This window comes from Hyposmocoma kahamanoa, unplaced genomic scaffold (genome assembly GCF_003589595.1).
Source record: "Hyposmocoma kahamanoa isolate Upper Pololo Valley unplaced genomic scaffold, ASM358959v1 66, whole genome shotgun sequence".
Lineage (NCBI taxonomy): Eukaryota > Metazoa > Arthropoda > Insecta > Lepidoptera > Cosmopterigidae > Hyposmocoma > Hyposmocoma kahamanoa.
Window position 1 is genome coordinate 23,964,714 of NW_020653854.1, and position 14,154 is coordinate 23,978,867.

Consider the following 14,154-nt stretch of genomic DNA (forward strand, 5'->3'; position numbering starts at 1 on the left):
AATGATCTGCTTGTTTACTTTTCTGGTACAATAGATTGGAACAAACTGTATATTTCGTTTCAATTCATTTTGTACACAAAATGTAAACAAACAAATCACTGACCCGACCATAGACGGTTTAGTGATGGCCAATTTTAATGCCAACTACAAATCGATTAATTAATTGAATGAATTGATTTTTTCAATTGAGTCATACTAGCGGTTTTCCCTATATAAGCATATTTAAAATCTCCGAAATCTTAAGTTCAAGTCCTCCCTTAAACCCCTAAACTTAGATACTCGTTCGAATATGATTGAAATATTCGATTCACTAATCTATTACAAAAACTTTAATTGAATGAACCGAATGTTTTTTTTTCGTCCAGCACTAGGCAACCATAGACAAGTCATAGATGTATACCTGAAAAATAACCTTAAGGCTTGCTGAAAATCAATGCCACGAAACTGTTTAAAAAAGCCGTTTGTAGCCGGCTAAAGCTGAGCAAGTCCAGATTGCACCACCCGCGACACGCATGACGGTGAATTAGGTACTGCATTAGCAATTGTTTTAATTTAATTTTTGTTTTTTTATAGTTATTATTATATCATTATTTATTTTAAACTCTCGCTTCTTCGAGGGCCTAACAGATTAATTTTGAATTGTCATTATTATTATTGCTCCTCTGTTGTTTTGTTTATGTGCGTGTCTGTGCTTGTGTAATAAACAGTTTTCTTTCTTTCTTTCTTTCATTTTTGAAATACAAGTTTACTATGCTATTCAAATAAATATTGTTGGAAAAAGTGATAAGACATCAAGTCGAAATCGTCGAATAATACGTGAAAGTGTCACTTATTCAATTTATTAAGCGATTGCTTTAGAATTTTAACCAGTTTTGTTTACTTTTTGTTGGAAATGGATTGGAACAAACTAAAGTTAGGCTTTCATCATCATAATCCGATTGTGTCCGGCTTTTGTTAGGCTTTTTATATTTGACCAGGGGGTATACTCTAGTTCTCGATCCGACATCCCTCTGAAACAATACTGTCAAATAAGTAACATCCGACCAAATTAAATGACAATTTCAAGTATGAAGCTTCATTCGCATCATGCGTCTTTTAACCTAGTCGAGCATTAGTGGTTTCACAGTAATTGTTTCGGACGGAGAACGAGAGAATAAGGAGACACGTGGTCGCTCGGGCGAGCGGGGAGTCTGAACGCAATAATAAATGATTAATAATATAAAAGACTGATTTGTACAACTTTTTTCTCATTTCATTACAATTTAAGAAGATTTTTTTTATATATGGTCCAAAAAGCAAGTTTTATCCTTAAAAATGTAGGGTCTCCAGCCTTTTACCCAAATGTCCAGCTAAACTGGCTGATCTGCTCTAATGGAACATCCCAGTCACATTCTACTAGAGCAGACGAACATGTTCGTACCTACAGGTAACCACATGCCGCGGCGAGTCCACACCCAAGTCTGGGTCCGCCAGAGACACCCGTGAAGACGTATCACTGACGGAGGGCTAGGTCCGAACGCTCGACGTACCCTGGTCTTACCGTTGAGCCCGAACTCCTTGTCTCTCAGGTAAGTAGATACGGACAAGTTTTTAAAATTGGGCGCCATCGGCAAGCGACAGTGGACAAAGAAAGTTTCAACTTGTCGGCGGCCGCGTCCCACTACGATGCGTGTGGTGGGACCCGGAAAATACGCAACTACCCTATTACTTCATTGAATATTTCGAACATTTGTTGTGTCTTTGTACGTTAACTTATATATTTTGTGACTTAAATAATTTATGATTTGTAAACAGCTTCAGCAAGGCAAAATAAATGGGTTACCCCACATTAGACAGCTAGTGTTCAACAAATTTGATTTCTATTTTCACATTTCTCCATTAATTTAAGACATTTTAAAACTGTCATCAATATCTTAAGGGTCCTTTCATATGTTCAACAATAGACAATAGTCTGTATTTAACAAGGAACAGTTGAAAGGTTACCTGTGCGAAATGCATATGCTGTCCGGTTGAAAACTGGACCTGTTGTCGTGGCATGCCCTGCTGCTGTCCCAACACTGCTTGCCCTGTGCCGAACTGACCTCCTGCTCGTTGCATACCCGCCTGCTGAATATTATGTACATAAGTAAATATGCAAAACACTTAGATAGTATAATGATCAATAATAATTACCAAGTTTGCATCCATGCATAGGACAGACAGCAAAAGTTTGATAATCTATTTTATTTTAAAATTAAGAAATAAGTCATAAATTTCGATAAAAAGAATACAATATAAAGCTATTCTTTATTCTAAAGTGAAATAATATGAACCAACACTTAGAAAAGAGAAACAATGCATGCAAAAGAAATTATTAAATGGCATTGAAAGAGAAAAAACGAAGCATAGCAAATGACATTGCGTTAAAGACGATGCAACATATGGCAAATGGACCAAGTGAATTGGTAGTTGTAGGGAATCATCACACTTACCAACACAAAATCGTATTAAGCAAGTCCGAAAAAGCTTTGATTATGTAACGAGAGCGAAAAAGGTATAATAATCGCACACAACACAACACAAATGAAAATAGAACATTCGTTGTTATATACAACAAATGATCCATTTTCATTTGTGTAAGGGTCTCGTAGTAGACATGGAAATGAGGCTCCAGTGACTGTTATAAATTATATTAAAAGATCTTCTCACTATAAATCCAAACAGAACAAAACCACGTCTCTTCTACTCAAAGATGTTTTTCGTAACGGCGGCCGTCCGTCAGCGTTCCGTTTAATACCCTTGTTTAAAAATTTCTTATTTCGATAAAATATAATTCTTAATGAAACAAAGTAAAAATAAGTTTATTTCACGATTCGCTAACACTTGATATAACGATATTTGATATAATTTCAAAGGAAATAATCACTATATAATTATTACGTGGTATTGTCCACTGTCTCCAGAAACGGCAATTCAAATGGCAGAAACCTTGTTTAACAACCTTTACTGTAAAAAACTTTAAGATTATAATGATTAACTAACATCATTAATTAACGGTATAAGCATTTACCAATATAATGTGTTGTTTCGGAGAGTGTAAGGCATCATATATATATTATTAACTTAACGCTTAATTGGAATAATTTGTAATAAGAAATTTTACCAAGAACATGTTCGAAAACGCAAATAAATTCGCTGCTAAAGGAAACTAAAGGAAGGAAGTACTTTTACGTAATTTTTAGGTAAGTTTTTTGTACTCAATTTTGGTGACAATTTCTTTTTATTTAAATATTTATAGAATATCATCATAAAGTATTATTTAATATTCGAATGTGGTAACCGGAAATATTCTTTAATATTTCACGATGATTTATTCTAGTAATTAAATAATAGAAATTGTTAACAAAATTGAGTACAAAAAACTTACCTCAAAATTACTGACATCACCGGTACGGGTAATAAAAACCTCATAAAAACATGGACCAACAATTCAAAAGATCTGTTAATCGCAATACAAGACAGCGTAGTCACTAGACTGTCAATAACCATTTATATACCATAATGGTATACCAGATGTCGTAATGAGTACCAACTATCTATTTTAGTAAATAATTTGTGAATAATTAACGAACTACTATTTCTCAAAGCTACTCTAATTTCTAGTGATAACAAACCAATCAACTAGATGGCGCTTATTGCACAGGTTGTAATGAATGCAGGCTATTATTTATTTTGTTTAGTATTACCGCCATCTACTCACACTAGCAAGCGTTAATTTATAAATTAGTTTAAAACACACAATGTCATAGTTCAGAAAAATAAACTGATCACTTGTATTTGTAGTGCCAACACGTTCTGTACGTATACCACAACTATTCTGTATTCCACATTCTATCAACAATGTCTCGAGTAATAGCCCGATATCTAGAATGTGTAGATTACAACGACATCTGTTCTGATCATGATCTGTATAATGTCAGTTATAACAGTTTTAGAAGACTCCTACATTCGAATCCACCACCTTAATTTCTTAACGTAACGTAAGCTAGAAAGCTTACGTTTTACGTTTTTTTTAATATTTTTATTCTCTTTTTTTATTTGTTAAGCTTATTTACATAATTTCTTCTAGGTATTAAATGTCCACTCTTTTTACTAATGTGTTGTGTATAGCTATAATTGGGTTGCAGGTGAATAGTTTTGTTAATGTGTATTCTGATCTGTAATCTGTTGCTGTACCTTGTCCAATAAAATAAAAATAGAATTTCATATCCACGGCCATTTACACTATCAACCAGCGCCATCTAGAGATAAGACGGAATTTTGACCTTTTTAAGCAATATTTAAGCAAGATTAGCAGATTACCTTGTTGTTTTACCATGTGGTCCATGTAACGATATGGTCATTTCAATATCTAGTCGTTTTGCTACCAAGTCATTCGAAGTTATAGTCTTCCTGCAGAGGTGGTCGTTTTGCGATCTAGTCCTTATGCTGATCACGTAATTTTGAAGATATAGTCATTATGATACCGACCCCTCTTGAGTTATTGGTCCGTGGTAAAAGTTATTTGAATGATTGTTATATAAAAAATATTGATGTAAATAAATATTGAAATAGTTATTGCATATTGAAAAACTTCTAACTTAGGGGTAGAATCAGTTCTATAAGATTCATTTTAATGTGCTTACAAACCTGATACTCCTCTCTGCGCTCGCCATCGCACCTAAATAAACCGACTTTAGGCTTCTAAGTTGTTATATCATGAAGTTTTTTTCTAATGAGCTTAAGCTTATTTCGCGTTAATAAGTGTGGTGATTCTCGTAATCGTATTGAATAAATGATGGTTCAAAATCATCATTTTTTTCAAGGTTGTCATCACTGAAACCATTTTAAGCTAAGGACAAATTGAAGAAAACGCATCGCAGTTTGATAACAAGTTGAAAAACTTTACATCCGACAGCATCGCGATATAGGAGCGTATGTAAAAATATGGTTATTTTTTAAAATATAAATACTTATTTTTTCCTCGTGTATAGTTAGCCGCGTTTTTTATACTTCATTTGTCCATGGCTTCAAAAGGATAGCTGTATGAGATGGACCTGCATGGGCGCCTGTAAGCGCTGCGGGAACAGCTGGTGCGGGAAGAGGGGCCGCGAGGGGGCGGGTGCGGGCGAGGGGGCGGCGGCACTGCGCCATTCCTCCTTGTCGTCCTCCAGCTTCACTTCAGCCTTGATGCCCGCAAGCGCCGACTGTTATATGATAATACCCGCCTTAGAGGGATCATTTTATCTCTAGGTGTACAAGCGATATTCGGATTTTCTTGGACTCGAATCGAACTTAGTGCACAAGCGACATCCGAAGTGGGTCCGGGTTTTTAACCAACTTCAAAAAAGGAGGAGGTTCTCTATTCGACTGTTTTTTTATGTATGTTACGCGATAACTCCGGTATTTGTGAACCGATTTTCATGATTCTTTTATTGTTGGAAAGGGGGGAATTCCATAGTGGTCCCATTTCATTTTGAAGAAAATCATCCACCTCTAAGGGTGGCTGTTCACGCGTGAAGATTCATTTTTATAAATAGCGCCTAAATTTTACTTAAGGAGCAATTATTTTAATGGTTGATTTTGCTATTTCTCCAATTCAAGGCGTATTTCTCTCAATATACTTTGAATAGTGAGAATCGATTTGTATTATCTCCAGTGTCAAGTCCTCTATAGTGGCGAATTTAAGGATATTTCAATAAAACTTAGCAAATAGACGTAATTCCACGTACTTTTGAGGTCGGTTTTTTTAGTACTCTGTACTGAGATTATCTACATTTGTATACTCTCGGATTCGGAACGAATACAAATCGGATGCAGTGCATAAACGCGCTTACTATTATTCCATTCAAGTTTAAGAATGCAGTAAGTAGTTGTGATTGGTCAATTTGAATTTTCTTCCACATTTCACGTCACATAAAAGCCATGTGATGGGACGGCTTAAGATTAATACTGCATTCTTAACGCGAGTGATCGTTACTCTTCGTTTAATCGTACTTGCATATTTTCATTTCTTGTGCAATTTCAATACGAATTTAAGTTCCCACATGATACTGTAAGAGATAAGCTCCATCTGTTAACAATTTCCAGCGCCGAATAACTTATGGTGACATTCGTACCGAGCCGCACCAGCATGATGATGGAACCCATGTGCCTCAAAAAGCGGTCCGTCGCTACATACAAGCAGTTAAACAACCAATACGGCTTTCGTTATTTTAATATCTCCGGAGAGGCAAAACTAAGAGATTCGATTGAATGAAAATTTTGAAGTGTTAAATGTAAACCAGAAATGGAAATGGTTTTTATAACTACATTATTTATTACCAATGAATATTATAGTGTTTAAATTACTCCAATAATGAGGCGCAAGAATTTGTTTCACATTGAGCCAGGCATTTACACTTGAAAAAACGGAAAGAAATTAATATTAATTAAACGGAAAGAACAATGCCCAAGTTCCTGGTCTAGCTAAAAAAAAAGCGGACTACCATGAATTGCAGATTCTAGTTTCCATACAGTTTCTATTTAAACTGTTTTTTTTTTTAACTAGGGAAAGTTGACTCAAACCATATTTCCTTCTTGAGGTTATGTTAAGAATGAATATTAAGATTAAGTTCTTTGTAGTACAGAGATAAATATTATTCTAAGGTAAGTGTAGTTGAGTACAAGTTAAATGAATGAACGAATGAGATAAAAATGGTGCACAAAGATACGATTTTTTTTGTTGGTATTTATTTTTGAACAAGGCACAACTTAGATTTTGACTTTAATTTGAAGTATCGTTTACATTTGAGTATTTCTCCGATGTTGAGAGAATTTCTTGTTACATTTTCGGACAGCTTCGTAGTTGAGAGTCAAGTTCAAGTCAAGGAAGATTTATCGGTGTCACAATTATTGTAACTTTCATTCATAATTACCTCAACGTTAAAAAATCATGGCAAGTGTAAAGCAGGGTTAAAATACAATGTCAAAATGTAAGTAGCGTTACGTTCAAAAACAAATATTTGCCAATGCCTTCCATGTTTTTATGAACTTTAAAAAAATCATATCTTTTTTCTCCTACTTATTTCAAAGTTTTATGAATGAAAACTATATTATTTTATAATGTATATTTAGATGGATAAAATTTTACGCCGAGTCCAAAATGGGCATTGTTCTTTGTGAACATCTGCTGTACGAGGTAGAAAAATAAATTTGAAAATAAGTAAGGAGCCTGGCAACTTAGGTTGCAACAATCTGAATACAAAAAAAGAACAAAATTAAAATACAACTTTTCAAAATCTTAAATAATTTTAAAGAACAATGGTGAACTCTCATACGTATTGGAGTTTACTATTCTACACGGTTTTGAATTTACTATTCTAAGAAGTCTGGAATTAAAGATATTCCGCTTTGAAGTTTTGGAGATTATTTTTGAATAATTGAATAAAATATGTTCGGTGTATAAATTATAGGCCTTAGACTAAACAGGATACGACTGGTGCCGTGAGTTTGTGACGTGACGAAAGTTCAAAGGATTTTGTATAAGGTATGCAAAGATTGACTAGACAAATATGTTCAACAAAATTATTTTACCACCTCGTAAAAACAAATAAGTTCTAAAAATTTACGTAAAAATAATAATTATGTGGTAATTTCACACATTTTAAACAAGTGCACAAAGACCTGGCAGTCTCCATATAATTCTGAAACAATCTGTTTAGTATTAAAAAGCATGCTAAAAAAGTCTCAACTTAGAATGTAGAAAGCACTGATTAGAGTTACATGGATTTATTCTATTTGTGGCCAAGGTACCACGTCATTACTGTACACATAAGTACGTAGTAACGTGTAAGTAAACTGTGACCTAAGGCCCATTTATTCACCAAAATGGAGGAGTTTTAAACGACCAATAAGATTTCTTAATCACGACATATCTCGGAAATTACGACATCTCTCCGTCTTTACGACATCCCTTCGAGTAGTGTAAATAACGTAACCAGTTGAATTCCTACATTTCTCGACTCTCCGGTTCGGTGATAAAGGGCTCAAAGATTATTGGCAAGATCAAAATGCGAAGTCAATTGCAAATGTTAACATTAAAATTCACTTCGTTAAACACAGCACAAATCCACACGACTCTAAACACAGGAAGTGTCAGATGGCCTAAAATGGTAAACTTACCTGCAAAGCCATTTGCTGATTCTGTGTTATAACTCTTTGCACTCCTTCCATCATCTGGCCTACAGGCTGCCCCTCCTCGTGTTTCACGTCTACCTCTGTTTTGACCTCTTGCACCTCGGACTTGACCTCAGCAGTGCCACTTTCAATGTTCTTCACGGCTTTCTTGAGATCGCTATCCATTTTGTTATCTGGTTTTTCGCCTTCCTCCCTATAAAATACAATTCAATTCAATTCATTTATTCATTCGTTATTACAGGTACATGATATAGATGGTAATAATAATTTTATGGAATCTCTGCAATAAGCCAAAGTGGCATACGAAGTCAATTAAATAAAAATGTAATATCAAAATAAAAATAAAAGAAAAATGGATACAATGTCAAAAAACTAATAATAATTAAAAAGTCTAAAATTATTAATAACTAAACGGTACCCAACTGTCAGCATTTATCTATTCTAAGAAACTGTCATTTAAATATTCTTCTATGCTATAGTAACACTTGTCAATTAATAATTGTTTTAATACATGCTTAAATTGCATTCCACTAAGATTTTTTATTGCGTCTGGAATTTTATTAAATATTTTGGGTGCCATATCTACAACGCTATTTTTGTATAGGGCCGTTTTACATATATTTCTTTCTATACTACAGTGAATTACGTGTTAACAGATAACGACAAGGGACCGCAATTAGATGGACAGATAACGTTTTGTGTCCATATAATAAGAGCGAAAAAGAAGTTATACGTTTGGCATCGGCTCACACAACGCTGCGAATTTTCGATCGCGTCTGTACGCCGCCGACGAAGGCAGTTTAGCGCCGTCGACTTCACCCGAATGAACGCATCGACGACCGACCGACTTCGAAAGTGCGAAAGCCATATTTCCATACCCCCCGATCCGAGACGATGGATGAACGGCGGGCGGTGCCGACATTCGAAAGACCGTATCGACGCACTACCGACCAAATCGGCTTAATACAACAAGTGTGGTACAACCGATTCCGCTTTGATAAGTTTAAGTAGCAGTAGAGATCCTTGTGAATGAGTTCGTCCAGGGAATTACTGGTGAAAAAAAAGTGTGGTGGCTCTCTAAAGCGGCAGCCGAATGGTGACCAAGAAGTGGTTTCTATAACGTGACGACGACGGCAAAGTCACGGGTGGATGATACTAGCAGAAGTTGACACAAACTACAAGCGGCAACTTCGATCTCTGTTTATTACTCACGGTGGCTCTCTCTTGGCGTGTCTCTCAGGCGCTGCATCGTCAGCTAGCTCCAACCCATCGAGGATATGCTCAGCGTCGTTCAACGCAGCCAATTCTGGGTCCGCGAACTCCAAGATGTTGAATTGCTCGCCCATCTCCGCCGTTAGCGATTCGAGTAGTTCTTCATCATCTTCACCACCAAGTCCCGTTAGAATGTCACCGACCTGTTGAGAATTTGTATCGAGTATTGTTATGTGTAATGTTGAGATCGTCGTGTGGTGCCGTGTACCTATTATTGTAATTTCCATTAAGTATATATTTCGAACCCTCCTACTTAAATATCGTATGTCGAAATTGCCAAGTTTATACAGGGGAGCGTTTTAAAGTTCAGTTTTATTCGAGAACGAGTTTTAAAATAACAAGCTTTGTGGGGGTCGATTTGGGTATATCTAGTAGACACACCTCTCGCAAGCGGTGAAGCAAAACATAATAATGAAACCTGTAATGTAACATGTCAAAGACGGTTCCCTTGAGAAACGTTTCGTTCGCAAGCTGTACTGGGCAAGCGTGGTGGACTATAGTCTAAACTCCTTCTCTAGTGGATATCCGTGACGTAAAATGGATTGATTGTTGATTTATCCTCTTATAAATTAAGTAAGAGCTAGTAATTGTAGATATCCTGGCATATAACCACTGAATCTCATATCGATATGTCCACAAATTCCGATCTAGATTCATAAGTGAATGTACTATAAGCTAGGTAGGTGAACTCGTTACCGCGAGTGTTACGGAGTGGCCGCTTGCTAGTTCTCGTCAGCCAATGACGTTGATGGGCAAGAACATATTTTTATTATAACCGAAAGGGCTACAATCTCCGATAGATAATTACAATCTCCGATAGATAATTACAATCTCCGATAGATAACTACAATCTCCGATAGATAATTAAAGTACAGTTTTGGGAGTGGGAAGGCTTCAACTTTGCTAATAATAGATCTAAACCACAGACAACTTTTGAAGAGTGACGTACCTCTCCAATATTTCCAGGATCCTGTTCAAGTTTGTCCATATCTCCCATGTCCATCTCGTCTGTTCCTTCGGTCTCTTGTTTAGGTTCTACATTCCCTGTGGATGTAATTTATTTCTTTAAATTAGGCAACTATGAACCATATAATACACACCTTAAACATACATGTAACATAATAAAATAGCCTTAGTTCGACACTTTTTATTAAAGCAATAAACATCTTTTCATACATTGGGCAAAAATAAATTACAATTTGAACTGTCTTAATCTAATCAGTATAATACTCTTTTAAAATATAACTTTGGAACAGTTTTGTATTTATCACTTTCACCAATGTATAATCTAATTTACGATTTTACTATGTAAAAAGAACATTTAAAATTAATTTTAAACGTTCATTTCTATCCAATCTTATGTAAGTTATGAGGCCCTTTGGAGCTGTGAATTTTATTGTAAAGAAACATTTCATTTCATATAAACTAAATAACTAATTTACACGAATTGCACTTGCCAGCGACGTGTGGCGCAATTTGGTGTCTGGAAACAAATTGGTCGGCACTCTCACCACAAATAAGTAAAAATTCACGTTGTGGTGGGACCCCAAACGCTCGAGCCTCACGATATCTGATTTACTCCACTAAATTTGATAATATGGTTTTGAGTTATCGCAAACGTAGTGTAGAGTAAGTTCGCGATGTTACAACAAAGTAATATAATATTAAAAAAGAGCGTAGGTTGTTTGTGAATTGAGAGGTCAACGGTTCTAATACATGTCGCGGCTTGTACCTGTGACATCCACATCTAACTTGCGTTAACGTTTGTCAATGTTTAGGAGCGATATCTCTCATTAATAGATATGGAAACATCGTGGTGAAACCTGCACGTTGAAGATCACAAATCCTGGATGGAATACGTGTGAAGTCCCCAACCCGCTTGGGTTAACGTGGTCGACCATGACCGAAACCTTCTCCGTAGGGGGATCCGTACCCAGCTCTGGCAAGTTGGAATAAGTTCACGATGATAAATATTTACAACACATATATACGTAAGCTCTCGCCCTTGTCCCACAGGAGGGGTAGGCAGAGCCCATGGAACGCCACTTTACTCTATCCTGACACAATTCTCGACCCCACATACATCAACTGCCCTTTTCATACGAACTTCTTATATTCTTGTCACTTCGGATCCCAACCTTTTACATAAAATATTTACGAAAAAGCATATAAAAAATGTAGATAACTTTTACTAAATTATTTGCAAAAAAACTAGATAAAATCTCATTTGGCACATAATTTATTGATAAAAAGTTATCATTTGCTATTCTCCACACTAAAAACAAGTTGATTATTACTTGAGTCAGCTTGTAGAACGATTGTGGAGGTTTTGGACTACCGCACAGACGAACGGCTTTTTTAAGGCTACGACAGTTGCGGTTAATACAATTGTATTAACCGGACACGCGGCAAGCTCCTAAGCGGGTGTCAATTTTAACTGATCATCTCCCTCTCGCACCCCTCATGGAAGAATGGCATAAGTGATGTTAGGTCAAAAATGTTTATTGCTCCATTAGATTGTAACTTGTAAAAACAGAGTTAGAAGAAAAGAATGGGATGTGGGTTATATTTTTCAGTATTTAATGGTGCAATAAACATTTTTGATGTAACGTTACTTATGGCATTCTTCCATGAGGGGTGCTTGTTGATCAACCATATACCGGAGACGACGGATTCCGCGTTTGGATAATTGACTGTTATGTAATATTATGCGTTGCCGGCCATAACACATAATTCTGATTAATATAATACCGTTATATGAAGAATTTTCGAAAACTGGCAAAATATTTTGGAAAAAAAAACAATTTTTAAATCTTAATCGCGTATATTTGTTTTTTCAAACAAACTAACATAAGTAAGAACTAAGTATGGTGGTTTTTTTTTAATTATATCCAAAATAAAATTTATGTTATTGTCATATTTGGCACCGATCACGTACGTTTTTTTTTTAAACTATTTTGTCAGTTTTCCGAAAATTACTTTTGGAACTTCATCAGTTTATTATCACGAGTAAAACTTTAAACAATCCGAGAACTGTTTAGTCGTTCCTCAGTAAGGAGACGATGACAAGTATTACAGTCAACTTCACTGACAGAGAGCAACTTTCTGGCTTTGAAATTGTCTCCAGCATCCACCACAGAATATTCCCTTTTTTATGTAATAACTTGATGTTAGGTAACACTGCAATCTTCAACATCAAATGAGCTACCTACGCGTTACCAGCCTATGATAGCCCTGCTGACACGCTTTTTGAAGAACTTCATGTCATAGTGCAAAGGGAATAGAAATTATACCACATCTAGCAGGTTCGAGGAAAAAACGAACGTACTACCCGCCTGGTCTTAGAATGTCAGACATCAATGACGTGGATGGAATAACATAGAAATAACATTATTTTGCTTACCAGCTTGCGATATATTTGGTTTCTGTTCAGTTCCTTGATTCGCTGGATTCCCAATGTTCTGTTGTATTTGACCACCTTCCGCGTTCACAAGACGTTGTTGTTGCATTAATACTAGAAGCAAAGAAGTTTAAGTTATTAATTTATTAAAATTAGGCCGAGGGAAAGAGTAACGAATAAACGGTCTCAGTAATGTTTAACAAATAAAAACTACCAGATAATTAAACAAGTGACTGAGTCATGAGTCCATTAAAACTAGGCCTTATGGGATTCGTTCTCATGTGTAGCAACAAATCATAATAAATCATTTTGCCTGTTACGGATGGCCGCTGTTGAACACTTGAAAAGGTACAACACGTTCTCTCACTGGTTACTATATAATTTGGGATTTTTTTTCACTCATTGTCCTGCACTGTGAAACCCTGTATCGCGGGTGCCATGGACACACACACATAGACAATCACAAATTACACCCAAATTCACGAGAGAAATAAATTTCTGACGGCCCGGGAATCGAACCCGTGGTAGACCAGCATGGTAAGCGTTCGGCCACACAGGCAGTTAACGGAATTTGGCTTCTAACTTAAACTTTTGGCTTAAAACTTCTATGCTATAATGAGAAGACGCTGCTCCTCCATGCCAGCCCGCCTCCGCGGTAGCACCAACGGATTCCTGAATGAGTTTATATACCTTTAGGACTCCCCGTTGGCTCGGCATTAAGTGCAGCTCCACACCAGGACATAATCTTTATTGTCAAACCACGTAGCACTAGTCCTAGGATAATTTGTTATTAAAACCATGGTCAAGGATCTGAGATATTTTTTTATAATATTATTCGCAATTAATCTCACGTTGATGATCAGGCCTTTGTCCAGGAGCCAGCGGTGTACGCGGACGCAGGCCGACCGGCAAAGGATGTCGGAACTGCTGCCCTTCTATATTCACGCCTTGCACGGACCCGTCTTCGCCTATGGTTTCTACGAAAACAAATTAACATCGATTAACGAGGTGACAATAAACTTGCGAAACATGAAAAATGTATTTTAAAATCAGAGATAGATAGTCTTTTAAGAGTAGATACAACATCAAATGGCTTTGGGTTTGGATTTCGCATAACAGTGACAGTCTTGAATCAATGTGGAAAAAATATATAGCAAAAATTGAGGACACACACTGATTGAAACAAAATTGAAACACGATTCCTACAAATTTTCGCTACAGTAAAAAACATAACCTTACCCATTGACTTACAAATAAATGGACGACGGGTCTAATACAAAAACCAC

The 14,154-nt window shown here is 36.1% G+C and overlaps 1 protein-coding gene across 4 annotated transcripts in view; it reads right to left on the bottom strand.

Moving 5' to 3' along the window:
- The window catches only part of LOC113231673, a 94,096-nt gene that overhangs the window by 35,396 nt on the left and 44,546 nt on the right, over positions 1-14,154 (bottom strand). For 3 of the 4 annotated variants that reach the window (XM_026466127.1, XM_026466124.1, XM_026466128.1), the window contains exons 28-34: positions 13,720-13,845; positions 12,872-12,982; positions 10,418-10,512; positions 9,409-9,611; positions 8,182-8,389; positions 5,076-5,225; positions 1,984-2,106 (exon numbers count right to left, since the gene is read on the bottom strand). In XM_026466127.1, coding sequence (XP_026321912.1) covers positions 1,984-2,106; positions 5,076-5,225; positions 8,182-8,389; positions 9,409-9,611; positions 10,418-10,512; positions 12,872-12,982; positions 13,720-13,845 — 1,016 coding nt within the window. The remainder of the gene's footprint in view (positions 1-1,983; positions 2,107-5,075; positions 5,226-8,181; positions 8,390-9,408; positions 9,612-10,417; positions 10,513-12,871; positions 12,983-13,719; positions 13,846-14,154) is intronic. The other variant, XM_026466126.1, reaches the window with a different exon arrangement.